This window comes from Homarus americanus, unplaced genomic scaffold (genome assembly GCF_018991925.1).
Source record: "Homarus americanus isolate GMGI-L3 unplaced genomic scaffold, GMGI_Hamer_2.0 scaffold9847, whole genome shotgun sequence".
NCBI classification, from domain to species: domain Eukaryota; kingdom Metazoa; phylum Arthropoda; class Malacostraca; order Decapoda; family Nephropidae; genus Homarus; species Homarus americanus.
This window is the reverse complement of record NW_024721178.1, coordinates 1103418-1125706: the sequence shown is the minus strand read 5'-3', so window position 1 is coordinate 1125706 and position 22289 is coordinate 1103418. Positions and strand designations below refer to the sequence as shown.

Here is a 22289-nt window from a genome sequence, read left to right as displayed (position 1 = left end):
ACCAGTGTTTTTATTATCATTATTATTATTAGCAAAGACTCAAACACGGGAGAAAAATTCACCTAAAAAAATCTCTAATTACAGGTGAGAGTGACGACAGGTAGAGATAGACTGCCTCACGCTTTACTCCCCTGCGCGTCACCTCAGTCTACAGGCGAGGGGAGAGAAGGGGTGGAGGGGCAAATACCTGACCAATGACACTACCAGGAACAGCTGTGACCATACCGAGAAATAACATGCATGATACAGTGACCTTAACCCACAACCTCCTCCCCCTCATGTAACCCTCCCCCACCTTACTATCTCACCCTCCTCTCTTTCTCCCTATCATTAATATCCTACGCACTCTCTCTTCTCCTTCCCCACCCAACCACTCACCACCCTCTCCCTTCCCTTCCCCAGTCTACCACCACCCATCTACACCTCCCCCACCCACCCATCCACCAACACCCCTTCTCACTCTCCCCCAGTCCAAGCGTGCATGCAAGCCCAGTTGGTTGCGTGAGACACACACATGGCCCTGTCTTCATAATGTCCGCGTCTCTTATTATTGTCTTATTGATTACTACATACTTTAACCGGTGTTTGAAAGAGTGTGTGTGTGTGTGTGTGTGTGTGTGTGTGTGTGTGTGTGTGTGTGTGTGTGTGTGTGTGTGTTTTACCGCAGCCACTATTGTCTGTAATGTACTCTTATTATTATGGTATCTGGCACCACTGTGTAAGGGGTTACTGCACTCTCACTTTGCCTAACCACCAGTGATTTGACCTTGACCTGTGACCTTGATGTATATGGACCCCAAATCAGGGTCACTTTGTTCCCTTTAACACCCGGGAACATCCTAATTAATCGTGACCTGGCAGTTCATGGCAGTAGGGCCGAGATATACTCAAATTATCGTAGGTTAAATTTTTATCTGTGAGGGATGAGAAAACTTGTCTACCTGGTGTACTTAACCCTTTGAGGACGATGGTTTAACCTTTGAGGACGATGGTTTAACCTTTGAGGACGATGATTTAACCCACCAGGACTCAGATGATAAAGTTTTCCTCCTACGAGACGTGAGAACTGAGAACACACCTGAGTTACGTAAGGCTTCACACTGGAGATAAGATCCACTGACTCATTAAGATGACCTGAGCGCTGAAGACCAATAACACAGGTTCACGGGAGGTCATAGGTCACACGAGGTCATATCACATTAACCTGGATTAGATCAAAGGATCATACATTATAATTAACCCGGATCACGTGAACTCTAATCCCCAAGGTTAATTTCACTTCACGATTATCCACCTTAACGTTAACACCTACCTATCCCCCCCCCCTCCTAGGTTAATGTTAGGGTGTTTAATCAAGTGAAATGAGCTACGGGTTAATCTTCAGGTGATCCATTCGTTCCACAGGTATTGTACACACAAGAAAAAATCCAATTACGGTAGAGGTTCAGTAACATTTCATGGTAGCTTACGCGAACCCTTCATGAATTTGTACGTATTTTCATTTTAACTTGTCCTTGTGGCACCGTGGTAGCGATCCCTGTTCACACGTAAAGGTCAAAGGTTCGATTTCCAACTATTGAGGTACTGGTATTATTTGTATATATATATATATAATTAGTAAGCGGAAAATAATCATATACTAATCCTTGAGAAAACAGACGTTGGATAGTGACCTGGCGAGGGAACACAAAGCAACTGAGTATACATTCCTCCCACGCCCAGTTAGTAAACAAAGAAGGATTCCCAACTCAATTTACTACACTATGTTCACGTCAACCCACACTACACTATGTTCACGTCAACCCACACTACACTATGTTCACGTCAACCCACACTACACAATGTTCACGTCAACCCACACTACACTATGTTCACGTCAACCCACACTACACTATGTTCACGTCAACCCACACTACACTATGTTCACGTCAACCCACACTACACTATGTTCACGTCAACCCACACTACACTATGTTCACGTTCACTACACCCCCTTCACGTTCACTCACTATCACTACATCCCCTTCACGTTCACTCACAATCACGACACTCCCTTCACGTTCACTCACTATCACACCCCTTCACGTTCACTCACAATCACGACACTCCCTTCACGTTCACTCACAATCACGACACTCCCTTCACGTTCACTCACTATCACGACACTCCCTTCACGTTCACTCACTATCACGACACCCCTTCACGTTCACTCACTATCACGACACTCCCTTCACGTTCACTCACTATCACTACACCCCCTTCACGTTCACTCACAAATACCGCTTTACTTGCCTAACCCGGATTTACGCCTCGATGAATTGTAATTTTTTAAAACGTGTATTTGTCCTAGTTTAAAGTCATGTTATTCTGGAGTTCTGGGTTAAATTAACAACCGTCTGACTTCTGACTCCCCGCTAGCATGTGTGGGTATACTGATAGGAGGAGGATGATGAGAGAATGGAGAAATAATAGAAGATAAGGGGGAAGGAAGATGGAATAGAGGAAATCAGAATTAATAAACAGAAGACAGATATAGATAATAATCAATAAACTACACAGAGACGTAAGTAAAAAAAAAATATTCGACAAGGTGAGGATAAACGGCCTAACATTGGCGACAAAGGCACATCGACCTATGGCAAAGTTTTGGTGACAGAGACAAATTTACTTCCCAGTTTTGTGTCAGATTCAGTGAAACATATAGTGTTTTTCACACCTTTAAACCTTTAATTACGGAAAGACAAGTCGATATAGTCAAACAAAAACATATCTTGAAAATCTGGGTCTTTGTGCGAGTGAAAAACAATAAACAAATCCACAATTGTCCTGGGAAAAAAGAGTGGAAAGGCCAGTGAATAGTTAGAGAATGAAGATATATCATCCTGGGAAAAGAATGAAAGTTGGGAGGGGTGGTGACTCAGGAAAAGGCGTGACGTCATCAGGGATAGGTGTGACGTCAGAGGGTGGTAGGTCAGCACGGTGGCCTAAATATTGGAGTTTCCCGCCTCGAGTTGCCACTCACACAGACCCTCACCTTCCCTGCTCTACTTGTGGAATAAACTAACACCTGTGTCACCTGATGAAACCTAGTTGCAATTTAACATGGCAATACCAGTAACAACAGAGGTAAACATGCAATAAGCTTTAACAACAATAATCAACAATAACTACTTAAAAATAAAAAACCAATACTAATAACGTACTAATTTAAACAAAGATAAATATGCCTAATTGATTTTTTTAAATAACAAAATTAACGAAGTACAATACTGAACATATAGTGATCACATAGGCCTAAGGTGTATATAAGAACATAAGAATGGAGGAAACTGCAGCGGGCCTATTGGCCCATACTGGGCAGTTCCGTTTACACCCAACCCCTATTGCTCATATAAGCATCCAACCTATGTTTGAAGCTATTCAGTGTATTCGAGTTAATGATGATATTTGGTAACTTGTTCCATTCATCCACTACTGTTTCCAAACCAATGTTTACCTATTTCACGCCTAAATCTAAATTTGTCTAATTTAAAACCATTGTTACGAGTTCGCTCCTGGTTGGATAGTTTGAGTACCTTTGTAATGTCCCCTTTGTTTAGCCCTGCCTTCCACTTATACACCTCTATCAGGTCGCCCCTCGCTCTACGCCTCGAGGGAGTGCAAATTAAGATGCTTTAACCTGTCTCTATACTCAAGGTTCCTAATGCCCGGGATTAGTCTTGTTATTCTCCTCTGAATTCTTTCCAATGATTCTATATCCATTCTGTAATACGGTGACCAGAACTGAACTGCGTAATCCAGGTGTGGTCTCACAAGAGCAAGATACAGTTTTAGGATGACCTCGCTAGTCTTGTAACTAACACTCCTTTGTATGAACCCAAGTACTTTATTAGCCTTGTTACGAGCAAAAACACATTGTTTACTTGGCTTAAGGTTCCTACTTATCATTACTCCTAAATCTCTCTCGCAGTCGGATTTCTCTATGGCATCGTTCAGTGTAACATAACCCAATAAGACCGTATACACTGTAGAACTGTATACTGGTGTATGCCCATTTTGTCTACTCTTAAAATGACACACAGTTAATGATGACCAAACTGAACCTTATTTTACCTAACCTAACTTTACCTTACCTTACCTAACCTAACCTAACCTAAACCTAAAGGGGAAGTAGACGAAATGGGATGTTACCTGTAGAAGGACTGGGATATTTACCTGTAGAAGGACTGGGATATTTACCTGTAGAAGGACTGGGATATTTACCTGTAGAAGGACTGGGATATTTACCTGTAGAAGGACTGGGATATTTACCTGTAGGACTGGGATATTTACCTGTAGAAGGACTGGGATATTTACCTGTAGAAGGACTGGGCTGTTACCTGTATATTATCCTGAAGGGAGGTGGCAGGTGGGACTCTATGACTCACGGGTTGGGCATAAGAAAATACCCAGCGGGAGACGAAGGGCACAGCGCTGACTCACGCTGTTTCTTACACGCCTCTAAGACGATTACCATTGACGATTACTTCCCACTAAGACGATTACCACTGACGATTACTTCCCACTAGGACGATTACCATTGACGATTACTTCCCACTAGGACGATTACCATTGACGATTACTTCCCACTAGGACGATTACCATTGACGATTACTTCCCACTAGGACGATTACCATTGACGATTATTTCCCATTTGGACGATTGTAGCTAAAAAAAATCGTCCAGAGAGAGAGAGAGAGAGAGAGGGAGAGAGAGAGAGAGAGAGAGAGAGGCGTATAATAAATCACGTATTCACACAAACATTAAGAGAACTGTGCCAAGTCCAGCCATACAGACATACACAACAGACACGGTTTATCCAGACATACTGTACACACACACACACACACGGCATGTCAGGACACGTAAGGGAGTGGAGGCATGACTTGTGAGGACACGCGTGGGTCGGAGTGGGTTATAATAGCCTCAGCGTGGGCCGCGGGTGGGTGCGGGGGAAGGTAAAATGGCCACACTGAGGTCTTGTTTACAGCCATTACCCAACACTCCTACATAATAAGTACTGCAGTTTACCTCGACTTTAGCAAGGTCTTTGACAGGGTCCTACACGAAAGACCAATAAGACTAATACGTAGAGGCACAAAGCTAACCTAACCCTAACACCTCGTAACAGAGAGAGCGGAGAGGACTGGGCGAAACAGACAAGTAGATATTATACAACATTGGCTACCTGTCATGAGGGCAACATGTCGTAAGGTCAACATGCTGGCGTCGAAAGTCGGGAAAAATGACACAGGAAAAATGACCCAACTGTTAAACCAGGAAAAATGGCACAGGAAAAATGACCCAACTGTTAAACCAGGAAAAATGGCACAGGAAAACATGACACAACTCCTGGACTAAACACCCCTCCTGGTGACATAAAAAAAACATTATATTTATTATATCCAAAGATTTTAACAAAGAACATTATTTAACTCTCATACAGGAATACATTAACATTATAAACATTTTAACTATTATACAGGAATATTAACACCATACAAAAAATAACATTGCAAAACGATCATCATAGAGTATCTAGCCAGAGTGAACAAATAAATAAAACACATTATTCTAGACTTCATAATGTGTTCAGCTTCATATAGAGTTCATTACGTGTTCAGGATCTGTTCAGGCTTAATTGGGAGTTCATCTTACTTCCACCTGATACTGTGAACACTCTGGGGAGGATATTCTTTAATGTAGTCTGTTTTTACGTTTTATAATTGTATTTAGATCAAAGTAAATTAATCCTGTGTATCATAATGGAAGAATCTAAGGCGGAGCTATTTTTTTTTTAGCTGACTTGACAAATGACATGACTCAGCTAATGTCACGCTAACCTAACGTAACCCAAGCCAAGTAACGTTAAGGTGGTTAATCGTCGAGTGCAATAAGTTTGGGGTGGTTAATCTTTACGTGAAATAAGCTTGGGGAGGTTAATCGTCAAGTGAAATAAGCTTGGGGTGGTTAAACGTCAAGTGTAATAAGCTGGGGACGTTAATCTTCAAGTCAAATAAGCTTGGGGTGGTTAATAAGCTGTGGTGGCTAACCTTCAAATAAAATAAGCGGGCGAGGGAATTAATCTTCATATAAACTAAACACACAACATTGCTTGACCTTCTAAACTCAGCACAAAAAAAAAACATTCAACTATTTCCAGCTAGCGCCTCGTCTCCTCACAAGGGCAATGAAAACAAACACCCCAACTGTACTTAGAATAACATGAAACTGACGCGTGGAGAAATGATAAGCTTTAACGATGATCACATGAAGCTTAATCACCCCCTAACTCATTTCACAGGATGATTAATTAAAACACTCTAATACTAACCTAACCTAACCTCACTTAACACACCCCCCCCCCCAAGGTCGAGCTAGGGTGTCTAATCTTCAGGTGATTCAGAAGCCTTAGCGTAGACCAGTCGAGGGATGGTATTATGGTGATGTGGATTCATCCTCTCGTTACACGGGGGGAGGAGGAGGGGAGAGGAGGGGTGGGGGAAGGGGAGGGTGAGGGGTAAGGGGAGGGGGAGAGGGGAGTTACTGTTGGCCAGGTTTTAAAATGAATCACTTGTTTGTTGAAATAGCAAGAGTTGTATTATAATGTAGAGAACCTGATTATTCTTATGATATTTGTAACACACACAAAAAAAACACACATGCCCCCACACAAAACAAATACATACACACCCCAACACAAAACCTACACAAACACACACACACACACACACACGCACACACACACACACACACACCTGCCCAATTTCTAACTTACAACAAAACAAACGTGAATAAGCTTACCCAAGGACGAACGTACAAAGATAAAGTTTCATGGCGGCGTAAGAGATTTAGCCGCTGGGCTTCCACAAATGGTTCCGGGAGCAGGGTGGTTAGAAGAAGTTGGGTGAGGTTGCTGGGTGAGGCTGGGTGGGTGAGGTTGGGTTGCTGTGTGGGGGAAGGTGAGGCTGGGCTGGATGAGGTTGCTGGGCTGGGTGGGGTGAGGTTGGGTGGGGTGAGTTGGGCAAGTGAGGTTAGCTGGAGTGAGGCTGGGCTGGGTGAGGTTGCTGGGTGAGGTGAGGTTTGGCTAAGAGGTTGCTGAGGAGGGGTTGGTTGGTGAGGTTGTTGGGTGGAGGTTGTTGGGTGAGGTTGCTTGCCAGAGGCTGGGTTGTTGCTGGGTGAGGTTGGGTGAGGTTGGTTGGGTGAGGCTGTTAGGGTTGTTGGGGTGAGGTTGTTGGGTGAGGTTGGGCTGGGTGAGGCTATGAGGTTGGTTGGTGAGGTTGGGGTTGGGTGAGGTTGGTTGGGTGAGGTTGCTGGGTGAGGTTGGTTGGGTGAGGCTACACAAGATGCTGTTGGGTTGGCTATTAACAAGGAGGTTGGGTGAGGTTGGGTTAGGTAGCGAGTGATGGAAGACACTAGAACGTAACTCATAAACAACAACAGTAAACATACAGTGGCGAAAACAACAAGGAGAGGAGGGGGTGGGAGGGGGGGCAAAGAGACAACAACGACTACAACAAAAACAACAATAATAACAAAAAAAAACACAAGTAGGAACAACAAACAAACGGCAAAGTAATTATACCACCAAACAAATAAACAAAATATAATCCAACTTACAACAAAAACACCATTAACAACAATCAGCATAACAAAACACAAGTAAGAACAACAAACACAACAAAAACATACAAACAGCATTAAAAAAACACAAAGAACAACAAGAACAAGAAAAAACACAGTAAGAATAACAAGAGAAAATGTCAATAAAACTAAAACAAAACACTACTAACAACAACAACAACAAGAGTCTAATAACCACATCAAGAGTCCAACCACAACAACAAGAGTCTAATAACCACATCAAGAGTCCAACCACAACAAGAGTCCAGCCACAACAACAAGAGTCCAACCACAACAACAAGTCTAATAACCACAGCAAGAGTCTAACCACAACAAGAGTCCAGCCACAACAACAAGAGTCCAACCACAACAAGAGTCCAACCACAACAAAGAGTCCAGCCACAACAACAAGAGTCTAATAGCCACAGCAAGAGTCCAACCACAACAACAAGAGTCTAATAACCACATCAAGAGTCCAACCACAACAAGAGTCCAGCCACAACAACAAGAGTCAACCACAACAACAAGTCTAATAACCAGAGCAACACAAGAGAGTCCAACCACAAGGTCCAACAAGTCAACAACAAGAGTCCAGCACAACAAGAGTCAAGCAAGAGTCCAACCACAACAACAAAGAAGTCTAATAACCACCAAGAGTCCAACACAACAACAAGAGTCCAGCCACAACAACAAGAGTCCAACCACAACAAGTCCAACAACAAGTCTAATAACCACAGCAAGAGTCTAACCACAACAAGAGTCCAACCACAACAAGAGTCCAACCACAACAAGTGTCAAACCACAACAACAAGAGTCTAATGAGTCCAACCACAACAACAAGAGTCTAATAACCACATCAAGAGTCTAACCAACAAGAGTCCAGACAACAAGAGTCTAACCACAACAAGAGTCCAGCCACAACAACAAGAGTCTAAGACATCAAGAGTCTAACCACAACAAGAGTCCAACCACAACAACAAGAGTCCAACCACAACAAGAGTCCAGCCACAACAACAAGAGTCTAATAACATCAAGCGTCCAACCACAACAAGAGTCAAACCACAACAACAAGAGTCAACACAACAACAAGGTCCAGCCACAACAACAAGAGTCTAACAACCACATCAAGAGCCCAACCACAACAAGAGTCAAACCACAACAACAAGAGTCCAACCACAACAAGAGTCCAGCCACAACAACAAGAGTCTAACCAACACACAAGAGTCAAAACCACAACAACAAGAGTCCAACCACACCACAAGAGAGTCCACATCAAGAGTCCAAACCACAACAAAGTCCAACCACAACAAGAGTCCAGCCACAACAACAAGAGTCTAATAACCACATCAAGCGTCCAACCACAACAAGAGTCAAACCACAACAACAAGAGTCCAACCACAACAAGAGTCCAGCCACAACAACAAAGGTCCACATCAAGCGTCCAACCACAACAAGAGTCTAACCACAACAACAAGAGTCCAACTACAACAAGAGTCTAACCACAACAACAAGTCTAATACCCACAACAAGAGAACCACAACAAGAGTCTAACCACAACAAGGTCTAAAGCCAACAACAACAAGAGTCTAATAACCACATCAAGAGTCCAACCACAACAAGAGTCTAACCACAACAACTACAACAAGAGTCTAAACACAACAACAAGTCTAATAACCACATCAAGAGTCCAAACACAACAACAAGAGTCCAGCCACAACAACAAGAGTCTAATAACCACATCAAGAGTCCAACCACAACAAGAGTCTAACCACAACAACAAGAGTCCAGCCACAACAACAAGAGTCTAATAACCACATCGAGTCCAACCACAACAAGAGTCCAACCACAACAACAAGAGTCCAACCACAACAACAAGAGTCCAATAACGAATCCAATAACAAGAGTCAACAAGAGAGCACTATATCCTCGAGGCTCTTGGTTTACGAGACAACATAGGCCCATAATTCTAGCTGATGAGCGGCAGAGTGGAGAGGCACCTTAACACATGAACATTAATCATCCTTAACCCCCAGTTCTACTACGTGGAGGGGGGGGGTGTGAGATGAGGTAGAAAATGGTTGCTACTACTACTATTACTACTACTACTACTAAATAGATCACCTGAAGATTAGACACCCTAACCTACCCCCCACAGCGTTAAGAGGCACATCAGGTGAAATATACTGGGGGTGCCTAATCTTCATGTGATACCCTCAAAAAAAATTAAGATTACAGATACTTTAAGATAACACAGACATATACACTGATTACTATATTCCCCCACATCAACAAGAAGTAGGAGGAGGAGGAGGTGGAGGAGAGAGAAGGAGAGATAGAGAGAGAGGAAGAGGAGAGCGGAGGGACAGTGTGGAGGTGAGGGATAAGGCCAGGCGGGCCAGCTGATGGACCCTCCACCACCACTCACCACACACACGCTACAACCACTATCCTTGGCGGCGATGGTGGTAGTTGTGGTAATAAGTGACTGAGAGGGTGGTAGCGGTGGTGGATGACTGGGAGGGTGGTAGTGGATGACTGAGAGGATGGTAGCGGTGGTGGATGACTGGGAGGGTGGTAGTGGATGACTGAGAAGGTGGTAGCGGTGGTAGTGGATGACTGAGAGGGTGGTAGTAGCGGTGGTAGTGGATGACTGAGAGGGTGGTAGTAGCGGTGGTAGTGGATGACTGAGAGGGTGGTAGCGGTGGTGGATGACTGGGAGGGTGGTAGTGGATGACTGAGAGGATGGTAGCGGTGGTGGATGACTGGGAGGGTGGTAGTGGATGACTGAGAGGGTGGTAGCGGTGGTGGATGACTGGGAGGGTGGTAGTGGCGGTGGTAGTGGATGACTGAGAGGGTGGTACTGGTGATAGTAAGGGACTGAGAGGGTGGTAGTGATAGTGTTCGACTGATGGGGGTGATAGTAGTGGATGACTGGGACGGTAATAGTGGATGACTGGGAGTTTTTTTTTAGTTTAACAAATTTATTGGCAGAGCTTGTAGTACAGTTTGCCCATTCTGAGTAATTCAGTCAGGTCTTGACACTGAGGGTGGTATCACTTCTCACTGCCACGCAGGACAGAGGTTCATACACAAAGACATGTGGGTGATGTCACTGTTCACTGTCATGCAGGACAGAGGTTCATACACAAAGACATGTGGGTGATGTCACTGTTCACTGCCAAGCAGGACAGTGGTTCATATACATTGGACGTCATATTCTAATTGAAGACTAATCAGTGTGGGCTAGCAAATTTGGGATAAACAGCAAGAATGTCACCAAGCACCCCCGATTCAATATAGTGATTACAAAGTTCATGATACAATAACTGATTGATTTTGATTTTTTGATTTTGCCGCTTACAGCGGCTACTTTATTGTGCACCCCACACTCATCCTGTGAGCGGTAGCGCAAAAGGATTAGAGTAGAGTTTACAACGGGTCATAATAATTAACCCCCGTTGTCAGGATATTATGGCACTGAATGTTTGAGAGGGTGGTAATGGTGGTAGTGAGAGACTGACGGGGTAGCGATGGTGGTGGTAGAATGAATAAAAGATGACTCAAAACACTGGTAGAGAGTAAGAGGGTGACTCAACGCTAAGAAGAACCTGACTCAGCACGCGACTCACTCAACACCTAAGAACGGAGGAACAGGAGGGAAGAGGAGAGGAGGAGGGGAAGAGGAGGAGGAGGGGGAGGGGGAACGGGGGGCGATCACTTGAGGAAACCCCGCCAAATCGTCGACTCTGCCGCGTCCGTCCAAGACCAGATTTGTTTTGGTCGCCTGTAGAACTTGATACTGGGGTGACGGGGTTAGCGTGACATCACCTCTATGTGTATATTTTTATTAAACACACACGGATACACACACACACACGGATACACACACACACACAGATACACATACACACACACACACAAATAGATGTTGTAGGTTTGCATGTTTAAGGTGTGTGTTTTCGAGTCATAAACAGGAAGTGAGGAAGGGAGTGAGGAAGGAAGGAAGGGAGTGAGGAAGGGAGTGAGGAAGGAAGGAAGGGAGTGAGTGAGGAAGGGAGTGAGTGAGGAAGGAAGGGATGAGGAAGGGGGTGAGCAAGCAAGCAAGCGAGGAAGGAAGTGAGCAAGCAAGAAAGCAAGGAAGGAAGGAAGGAAGGAAGGAAGGAAGGAAGGAAAGAAGGAAGGAAGGAAGGAAGGAAGGAAGGAAGGAAGGAAGGAAAGAAGGAAGGAAGGAAGGAAGATCAATAAAAATAACTGACAATCCACTTCAGTCTTTTACCGTGAATCACTTAATAAATGCAAGGTATTTTAGCCAACACCACACGACCTCTCCTCCCCACCTTGAACAACAACAACAACAACAACATAACAAGGTCCCTCGGGCTTTTACGACTCAAACACGTGTACTTACAGTAGATCAAGGTTAGTGCCCTGGTTCGCGTTCCATAAACACCATTTTCTTCTTCTCTTTATCTGTCTTTCTGCATTATTTCCCATTTATTACATTCTTCTCTTCTTTATCTCTTTTAAACGTCTATGTATACAGTATCGTCTTGCCTTTACGACGCGTGACCTCCGCATTTGTTTACAATGAGACAGTGTTCACGGATCCACTGTGTACCAAAGTCCGTCAAGTTGTGTTCAGTGAGTTTGTCTGCACATACTGTACACTACCACACCTCCTCCCACAGACACACAAGCTCATATCCCCCCAAACAGACATACCCTCTCTCACACACATACAAACCCTCCCACTCCCCAGACACATACAGTATACACGTCCCACAGACACACATACACCCCCACATACACACATACACCCCCACATACACACTCCCACCCTCACAGACGTATAACTTATTGATGAATTTGACGCAAGTAGACAAGTGCAAACAGGCACTAGTCGATCCATAGTTTACCATGATGAGATGTATCAAGTGAAACATGTATATGGAGCAAGTAACAAGATCACTAGATTACACGATGTTGTTACCGCTAGACTAAGGTTAGGATAAAAGTACCTCTGGCAGTGTGTTCCTCAAGCAGATGTGAACAAAACTAAATGTCCTTGACTGTGTGAAGATAGAACTTTTTAGGGACAGGTCCAAGCACACTGTGTGTGAAATGGCACAACACTATATATATAATGGCAAGAAAGCCGACATATTATGATTGTATCCACTTTCTTGCACTTAGTAGCTATATCAGGTCCCATGTATAGAACCAAACACACAATGTGCTTGAATACTTCTCATGCAAATATGAATAACAAAGTGTGAGGCCAGACACACTGCCTCACACTCCTGTACTGACGCAGTTATGAATAAGTTACCCTTTATGTATAGAACTGAACAAATAATGCATTTGAAATACTGTGTAACATTCAGTGCCATAATATCCTGACCACGGGGATTAGTTATTCTAGCACTTTGTGAACTCTACTCTGTAATCCTTTTGTGCTACAGCTCACAGGATGAGTATGGGGTACACAGCAAACTAGCCGTTGTAAGAGACAAAATTCAAAAATTCAATTCGTATACACCTTCCCACCCCACACAGACACATGCACGCCTTCCCGGCTCAATCAGACAAAAAAAACACCCCCCTCCCCTCCCGTACCCTCACAGACACACCCTCCCAACTTACAAGACAAAAGACTCAGCAGCCAGACACCATTTGTTAAGAAGGGCCGTCCATCAGGGTACACGGGGGGCGACCTAGTGTGTGTGTGTGTGTGTGTGTGTGTGTGTGTGTGTGTGTCCTCCCCAGATGAAGACACATGGGGAGAGGGCGCAAGATGGCAAGAATGAATGGAATGGGTGAGGGGAAGCAAGAATAAGAGAGAGAGAGAGAGAGAGAGAGAGAGAGAGAGAGAGAGAGAGCATCCTTATGAGATAGAATGCAACTTTTATATTTAACACGAGACAAAGGTTATCTGGGAGATTATGTATGACAAAATAATCAAATGAAGCAGGCTCTCAAATGTTGAAAATTATTCCATATATTAGCGCAGGAAGACATTATGGTATGTCGACTGTACTTTGAAACATTCATGGTCATGGTATTACAGTCTACATAAAAATGAGTGCATTAAATATTACTAAACAAAATAAAATTACAAATTCAAATACTGTACTACAAATCCTGTTTTATAATTGGAGATAGACGGAGCCAGTGACCTAACAGCTACTGTACTTCCTCGCAATATAAATTCATCAACGCATGGTACAATATAGAGTAAACCTAGAGCCAGGAATACTGTACTGTACTCAAACGTTGAAGTCTCAGTTTTTTCCTTCTTATATCTTAACATTATTGGCTGTTTCAATTCAGCTCTGAATACCAATCCTGAATGACACTTCTTCACACCATCCAGTACAGATGCAGCTGACGACGGAGTGACCTACAGGTACAGTACTAATAAAGACCTGCCTGCCTTTGGCATCCTTAACAACCATCACAACTTGTACATGATTGGCTGTTGGTAGTGCATTAGCTTACGTAATTATGAGTCAACGTCTACACAATATTTTGGCCACTAAAGTTGTCCAAAAGAATTGGTAGAGCTTAGTCATTCAGTCAGTTTTCAAAAACTAACTTCAGTTGCAAGTACCTGTACCTGTACTGTATTTTTATATCATCAATACAGTATCCATCCACTGTCCTGCATATCCCACTGGCCTGATGGCCCTAAGTTAGTGCAGGGTAAGTAACTAGCACAATAGAGTAACAGACCTGTCATCAGAGTAACAATACTGTAGTCTTGTATTATCATTAAATGGTGGATATGTGGGATGAGAAAAAGTTTTAATGGAATCACAGCATTATTTATTCAAATTATTTACAAAGAAAACTGCCATTTCACAAAGCATTATTGGAAAACAGACAATGAATTCACAATTCATTCACACACATCTAATTGCAATATCAATGCATAAAAATTATGACCCAATATAACTTTAAGAAAATACAAAATTCTTATTTTATGGTACATTTTATACACAATAAAATTCTGTAAGCATATTATTCTATATTATTCTATCATTTACACACAGCTGTCACAAAGTTTAAAATTCAAACTACCTCTATGAATTTAAACTGTAAGAAACCAAACCTCATGGACTAGTATGTTAGCTTGTTTGTCTACTAAAACGGAAGTAACTTAATGCAGACATTTGTCAAATTCGGCGAACATTGGGCCCAATAGTTTGGCATGAGTTATTGCAGAGCCATCTTTAGTCAAGGCCATGTTGAGGCTACAACTATGCTGGCTAAGCATAAAGTCAAAATCATAACATATTGAACTTCTTAACTAATTTAAGGTTCAGCCAACAATGGGGTCTTTTCTTGTGCCTGCTGGAATGACACTGAGAGGGCAGCACCACTATCTGGTGGGGGCCCACTGTGGAAAGGAACAGTGTGGAATGCTCCACCTGGAGGACCCTGGGGTCCAGAAGGCGGATTTTGTGGGGTGTCAGTGTACATGGCTCGATGGCGGTGTCGCTGATGTAGCTCATGCAGGTACAATGTGCTAAGACTCATGTCTACAGCAGTGAGATCTTGAGGCATTGGTGGGCCTAAACTTCGACCCATCATGGATGATGGCCCAATAGTACTTGGGGCGAGAACTGGATCAATAATAGGTCCAGAAGTGATACTACTTGTCCCTATAGGACCCTCTACACTTGACTGTCCCATTTGTTGGATGGACGATAATATTCCACCACTGGGACCATGGCGGGAACCTTCAACGTGGGACATCCCGCCCCGTAGGCCTCTGGGTGACCAGAAAGACTGTTGAAGCTGCGCACCTACCTGAGGACCGGTCGCCATCCAGGGAGGCCGGAACAAGCTAGTAGCTGCCATTCCAAGACCTCCATCACACGACAAGGAGTTCAATGATGAGAAGAGAGCATTTTCTTCCTGCACTGTTGGCAGGGCATTCATGTCCCTCTGAGCTTGTGTTCTTAAAGCAGTAATAAATGCCGAAGATTCTTGTGGAGGTGTCCATTTGGGATTGGTCATTGTGAAATGTATGAGAGAAAGTTCTGTTTTGCCACCATCTGTTGTCATACCAGGTTTACTTGAGCTATCAGGTTGGTTGAGGTCCTCAGAAAGGATATCTGGCTGCCAAGTTGGGCTTCCATGTCTGCGAACATCCATCTGAGCAAAGGAACAAACATCACCAACCCCAACAACCTCTACAGTAAAGTTGCGATAGAAATCTACAATGTCTAAAGCCTTGAATCTTAGCCTGAAGATTAGAATGAGTGGAGTAACAATAGGTGACACCAATTCTTCCAACATGTGCACAGCTCTATACTGGAACAGTTGTGAAAATTCCTGGCGAACCCTGGATGTGTGGGCCTTTTCCCTCCAGTGGTCAGGGAGATAGTGCACCTCTGCCAGAACCCTCCTCAACAACAGCTCAGGACAGAACACCAGGTTTTCATCTGGGATAAAAACACGACAACCAGCTAGAACTGCACCCATAACTGTCATAAATGTCAGCACGTGTTCAACTTGTAAGACATCTTCATCATACACACTTAGGGCAGCTAAAACAGCAAACACTGCTCCACATGCAAATGCCATGTGCTTAGCAACTATAGCCAGGACTGGAGAGGAGAAGATGTTCATGTACTGAGTTGCAGCCTTGTATCCCCTGTTGAGACGCGCCGTCATTTCATGATCTAGCTCGTTGAAGTGCCTAAGGTACACTTCTCCATAGTGAGACCATCGACGACTACCTAGGCTACCAGGTTCACGTTTTATCATTTCAGCATAATAGAAAAAGGAATAGAGGATCTGAAATATTAGCACAAAAGGAAAAAGAACAAGATTTGCAATACCAGTATACAAAAATCTTTTATTGAGTTGCTCCGCCAATTCGTGTCGTTTTTCAAGTCGCTTATATTCATCACTCAGGTGCCAATTATTTTTGAATGGTGCCCATGGCCCCCAAAATAGTAACATTTCAATATTGAAGCGCAAGCCCTTGGTGAGGAAGACCATTTCCCCATTAAAGGGAACCTCAAATTTAAGGGGTATAATTTCTTTGTTGACCATGGCGATGAAGTAGTTAGTGAAGCGAAGTATTCTGTGGTATATGTCCAACTCTGTCAACACCTCCTTATGGATACACATGCGCTGCTCAACCTGAAATAAAACATTGAGGATACCAATAAATATTTGCGTCTGAAAATACAAATTAAATCTTAGGTCATACCTGTCATCATTTTACCCAAGTGAGTTATAATACACTTGAAAGGTATATATAAAAGGAAGTTCATTTAAAAAATATCTTCCAAAATATCTTAAACTGTTGAGAATTTTATCAAAATGGCATGTGACCAATGATAATCACACTAAATACTGTATAGAGTAAAATTTGTTGCTGTTCTTATTTGAAAATTCTTAATATCACAAAAATTTTGAATTTTTGTATCTATTCTTTAACCCTCTTGCAATGCTTTGAGACAATTAAAAATGCAGTACAATACATGTACAATCTAAGACAAAAGTCGTGTCGCGGTTTTATCCGAAGATTAAATATAACTCGTGAAACATTATGAGAGCACCCTACCACAAGGCAGAGTGCACCAAAAGTTTAGCCCTTCAACATATGTTTTCACCAAATTTCACGGCACGACTTTTGAGTTTCATTGTACATGCAAAACATTAAATTTTTCTCCTAGGTACGTTTCTGTGAATTGTCTTCAAGTACACCTGTCTTTCCCTACTACCTTAAATCCATGAGGTAAATGCCTCAAACTGATTCAGTATTTTCAGGATACAGTACAGGAATTTTATGATATGCAGTCTGTACATTTCCCCTCTTCTCATTATTAATTGTGGAATGTCCCTCTTTAATATTGCAAAAAAAAAAAATAATAATAATTTAACCCTTCACCACTTTTGCTTTAATTACACACAAAACGCCAGGGATAAAACTGTTTCTGGTTCTACAAAGTATACTAAAATGAGACCTTCCACTGAGTGGAATTGTTGATACTCTTTTTTGCCAACTATAATTACTTCATCCTATAGCAATAAACATAACACATCCACCCCAAACTCTTGATACAGCATTCCTGTAATGTCATACCGTACAGTATAGCCATTGCAACACACACACCCATGAATTTTTAAAAGCTTCAGACCAGGCTGAAACAAACTGTTCAACAAAATAGATTGGAGTACTCAGTAGCAAAATTAAACTTTTTAATGAACCCAGTGTGGGTGATGTTAGTTCCCATGACACACTGGCTAGGTCCCAGTTAGGTTGTACACAAATTTATATATGTACTAGGTACAACCTTTGCAGCACAATATGAATGACAAATGCTTTGCAAAAAAAAACTTAAATGTGTACACACAGAAAAAAACTATCTGTCCACCTGGACCTGGTGTTTAGAAATTAATATATGTACAGCAACCGAACCAAACTGAAACCGCTGTACAGTATCTCAAAAAAGTATCTGTCCACACTGTGTGAAACAGTATGAAACCACAGATCACAGATATTTGGTATATACCTGTACAGGCAATTTAACGTCTATTTTTTCAGCATAATTTCAATACAGTAATATGATGTTCGGTTACCAAATGTAGTACAATCATTATGCCACAGAGCCATGCATGCCAACCCTTCCGGGACATCGCAAGTTGCATGTAGCATTTCAGAAGTCACTGGACCCATCATGGCATACTTTTTTGAGATACAGGGTACTGTACTGTACACGGTGTTCATTTCCTAACATCGTACCCAGGCGGCAGATACTTCTTTTTTCTGTGTGTACCTCAACACCCAACATGTGCTCCACAAGCCCATACTGTACTGTACACTATCTTACTGTGCTCTCATCCATTCAACTCTCCTGAGACTCATCTTAAATCACCATTCCTTCCTCAACCAATTCTCTGCATCCCCATAATGTTTTCAGAATGTCCACTCTAACTATATCTAAAATATCTGTCTTATATCCATATGTACAAGCTGGGAAAAAAGTCCTTCGTGCCCTCTTTCTGCACATTTTACAGTTCTGTGCTGTGAATTAATTAATTAAAACCCCAGCGTATTTCACCTATGCAGTACCGTATAACAATTAAACACCATAATGCTAACCCAATTGAACCTAATCGCCCCATTTAGAATTAGGACAATTAAATGTCTGATGATATCCAGTACAGTACATTAAAACTCCCAGTATTCTATTTTTGACATTTCCTTTGCACTACTGTTATTCACCTCAGATTTTCCATATCCATACTTGCTGAACACTACTGTACTCCCACATACTAGTACCAGTGCCTGAGTTCCTTTGTAACCCCAAGCTCTTCACCTTGCACAGAGATAATTCACCGAGTCTGCCCTAAATTTTATAATATCATAACTTTGCACTTCCTCCTCAGACTTGACTAGAAGCACACTTTACTCCACATGTATGTGATAATTTCCATTTTATGTTATCATGTCTATCATTCTGTAGTCACGACTTACAGGTACTGTATATTCATGGCAGAAGAGTATATATTGCTCCAGGCATAATAACCAGGGTGACATCTGGGACAACTGACATGCTCCCCCAGTTACAGTATTGTATTTCAAGCCACTCACTCACACCACCATTAATCTCACACTTGTGCTACTTCCATCAAATTAATAAGGCAGCTTAAAGAAACTTGTGTTGCAACAGTCGGCTGCTAGTTCTACACCCGCGACTTTGAGCATGAGTAGCCATATACATTTCAGATATATAACTTTCTCTCAGTATTAGTGAATCTGTTAAGTCATCAATATCAGTTTTGCAAAATACTGTACCTTCACCCACAGAGCTATTACTGTAGTTATATATGCAAACCCCACTAATTTGACATCCATGGGCCTCTACCCCATTCGAATTACCCATAAAATAAAATTAGCTGATGTGGCTAATTAGCCTTTTTGTGCCATGCATATTTCATAAGTTAACATATTAACTCAAACAGCTGTTACAGTCAATATTATTAAAACATTATTAATCTTTAACATAATCTACAAATGGTCAAGTGGAATGATGATAATCATATTTATGTTCACAACCAGATTTCACACTGTAATTTTCACTTCTCTTCGTAGTGTTGGCTCATGACATCATGGAAAAGTACAGATTGCTGTGTGTGCCTTCATAATTTTTTTTACCTAATTTACAACTAGAGCATGTGTAATTGTGTAACACTAATAATATATATGTATTAGGTATACGAATCCAGGAAAAAAGTCACAGAAAAAACCTAACCTAACATACGTGTAATGCCATCATATATAAATTGTGTTGTCAATATGTACAAGTCATGTACTGTCAGTTAATACAAGTCATGTACTGTCATTTAATAAGTGATTTACAATAGTTTTTGTTTTATTATTTTAAATGTTAATGACATTTAAATAAAATGTGACTTTTCCAGTGATTTTTTTCCTAGCCAAAATTGGGACTTTATTTCTAACCCTTTTTCCTGTGACTTTATTTATGTTCACCATTGTATACAACTGTACCTACTCCTAAATATTCAGGCATGTTACCATCTTGTTGCAAGGCTGGTTGCATCATGGAATAGTACAAAATGGTTACCAAGTTAACATTAATTAAAATTGCATATTTTTCTAAAAACTATGTAGATATTGGCTACTGTAATAAAATATCACTTGGAAAACTAATATTACTGTATAGTTTCTGGGTGGTTAAAATAAGTTTTCCTCCATGTGAATACAAAAAAATTGCTTCTTACCTGCACATCCATGACACGCTGTTCCACCTCCTCCCAAGTGATATTGCCAAGTTCCTGGTCGTGGATGCCCAGGGCCTTATTGAAGAAAAGCTTGATTTCCCAGAACTGGAAGAAGGTGAAGCCGGCGTGGAACAGACGGAGAACCCAGAAGACTGATGCCAGTAGAATGACGATAACCATCTTCCAGGTGTAGTGTTCCATGCACTGATCGTGAGTACGTATGGCATCAGGCAGCGTGATTTTATCCGTCAAAGTTACATTAAAGTCCGGAGGAAATTTGTTTCTGAATAGGATATCATAGTCCACACAGGTAAATAGAAACGACGTGAATACAATTATGAATATAAACTGGGCTAGTTCAAATATTTGTTGTAGCATCATACACAATAGTCCGTGGTTTTGATGATATTGGTACACCCGCGTGAAGAAAGAATCCAAATCTTCCAAGTGGTTCCATCTCGACTTGCTGGACTTGGGAACAACATGAAATACCATACTTGTATGAGTATCTGGTGAGAGATCGTCATCTCTTTCCACATCTACCTCTGTGGGTATTACATCTCTATCACTTGCCCCTCCCAAGGGCTGGTAATTTGTCTGGAAGTTCTGTGACATGATGCTGCAATATTAGTACAACCACAGACAGGAGCTAATTTTTCAAGTCATCCATTCATAAAACCACACAGCTCATTCGTTGTTTGGTGCACACGTTCCAATCAGCTGATTTCCCAAAACAGGTACAAGTTCCTTCAGATTGACGACGACACACAATCTCGTTTCTTCACCTCCCAGCTCCTCCGCCTCTGCTCGTTCCTCACATCTTGGCTCCCTCTTGGCACTATCTACTACATGCTAAGTGTCTCTGTACAGTTGGATGTCTATAAAGGGGGTACTACGCATGTAAACGGGAGAATTGCGTTGCATTCTCCCTGTTAGTTTCTCACCACTGTTCTAACATCTCGTCTTATTTCCAGGTCGCATTTACGTAGTGGGCCTTTGTCTTTTATTTCTCATTTATTATCTCCAGCAACAACACAGCTTCTTCAATTATCTTTTTCACACAAACAATAATAACTCTCCCAAGATACGAAATATACTAGACAGTGAGAGAGACGAGTAATAACATGGATGAGGTTAATATATAAGATGAGAGTGGCCATAGACACTTGGCAACCCTCCCTCGCCAGCACGACCCGGATATACAACTCAATCTCAACCCAAACAATGACATCACTTATCTACATCAATTTAAAACCAAAAATAACATATATTTTCCTCATATTCATCTATATTATTAATTTATAAATACAACCTTACACAAATATCACCATAAACTCTAAAAAAAATATTACAAATAAAAACTCAATTAACATCACTAATTCCTAAAGAATCTGAGTAACATTCGTAACTAAATCGACAATTGATATTTTATATACATTCGTCTTGTCATCACTAGTTTAATATAATACAAAACACCTAAATAATTAGATATTATTAGCACTTACCTTCTACGCCATCTTGCAAGTAATCAAGTTGGTGGTCTTCATTCCTATCATATTTCTACACTTACTTCACTTTTCTCTAATATTAAGGTTCAACCCAAGTCTTGTAACATTCACAGGGAAGATCTATGTGTTTAAATAAGGCTTACCTACCTATAAACAAGCCCTTACATGGATAACTCTCAAGGGATCGATAATGGTCCACTCATTGGCGCCAAAGTTTTCGAATATTGCGTTTTGACTTCATTCGTACATCCGATTATCCCACCCACAATAATTACTCTAACACCATACACGTATATAACATTGATAATAGTCCAGATAAAATAATAAAATATATTCTACAATTATTATTTA

The 22289-nt window shown here is 41.7% G+C and overlaps 2 protein-coding genes across 7 annotated transcripts in view; both read right to left on the bottom strand.

Moving 5' to 3' along the window:
* LOC121861633 (gamma-tubulin complex component 6-like) overlaps positions 1–22170 on the bottom strand; it is a 101060-nt gene extending 78890 nt beyond the window's left edge. For 4 of the 6 annotated variants that reach the window (XM_042359523.1, XM_042359528.1, XM_042359524.1 and 1 more), the window contains exon 1: positions 21936–22170. The gene's annotated coding sequence lies outside the window, so the exon portion shown is untranslated. The remainder of the gene's footprint in view (positions 1–21935) is intronic. The other 2 variants (XM_042359526.1, XM_042359525.1) reach the window with 2 other exon arrangements.
* On the bottom strand, positions 14471–21549 carry LOC121861634 (autophagy-related protein 9A-like). Its single transcript, XM_042359530.1, has 2 exons — positions 20431–21549; positions 14471–16818 (listed from the first exon to the last, which is right to left on the bottom strand). Exons 1-2 carry the CDS (start codon positions 21043–21045, stop codon positions 14977–14979), a joined length of 2457 nt encoding a protein of 818 aa, XP_042215464.1. The 5' UTR covers positions 21046–21549; the 3' UTR covers positions 14471–14976.
* Positions 22171–22289: the final 119 nt, after the last annotated feature.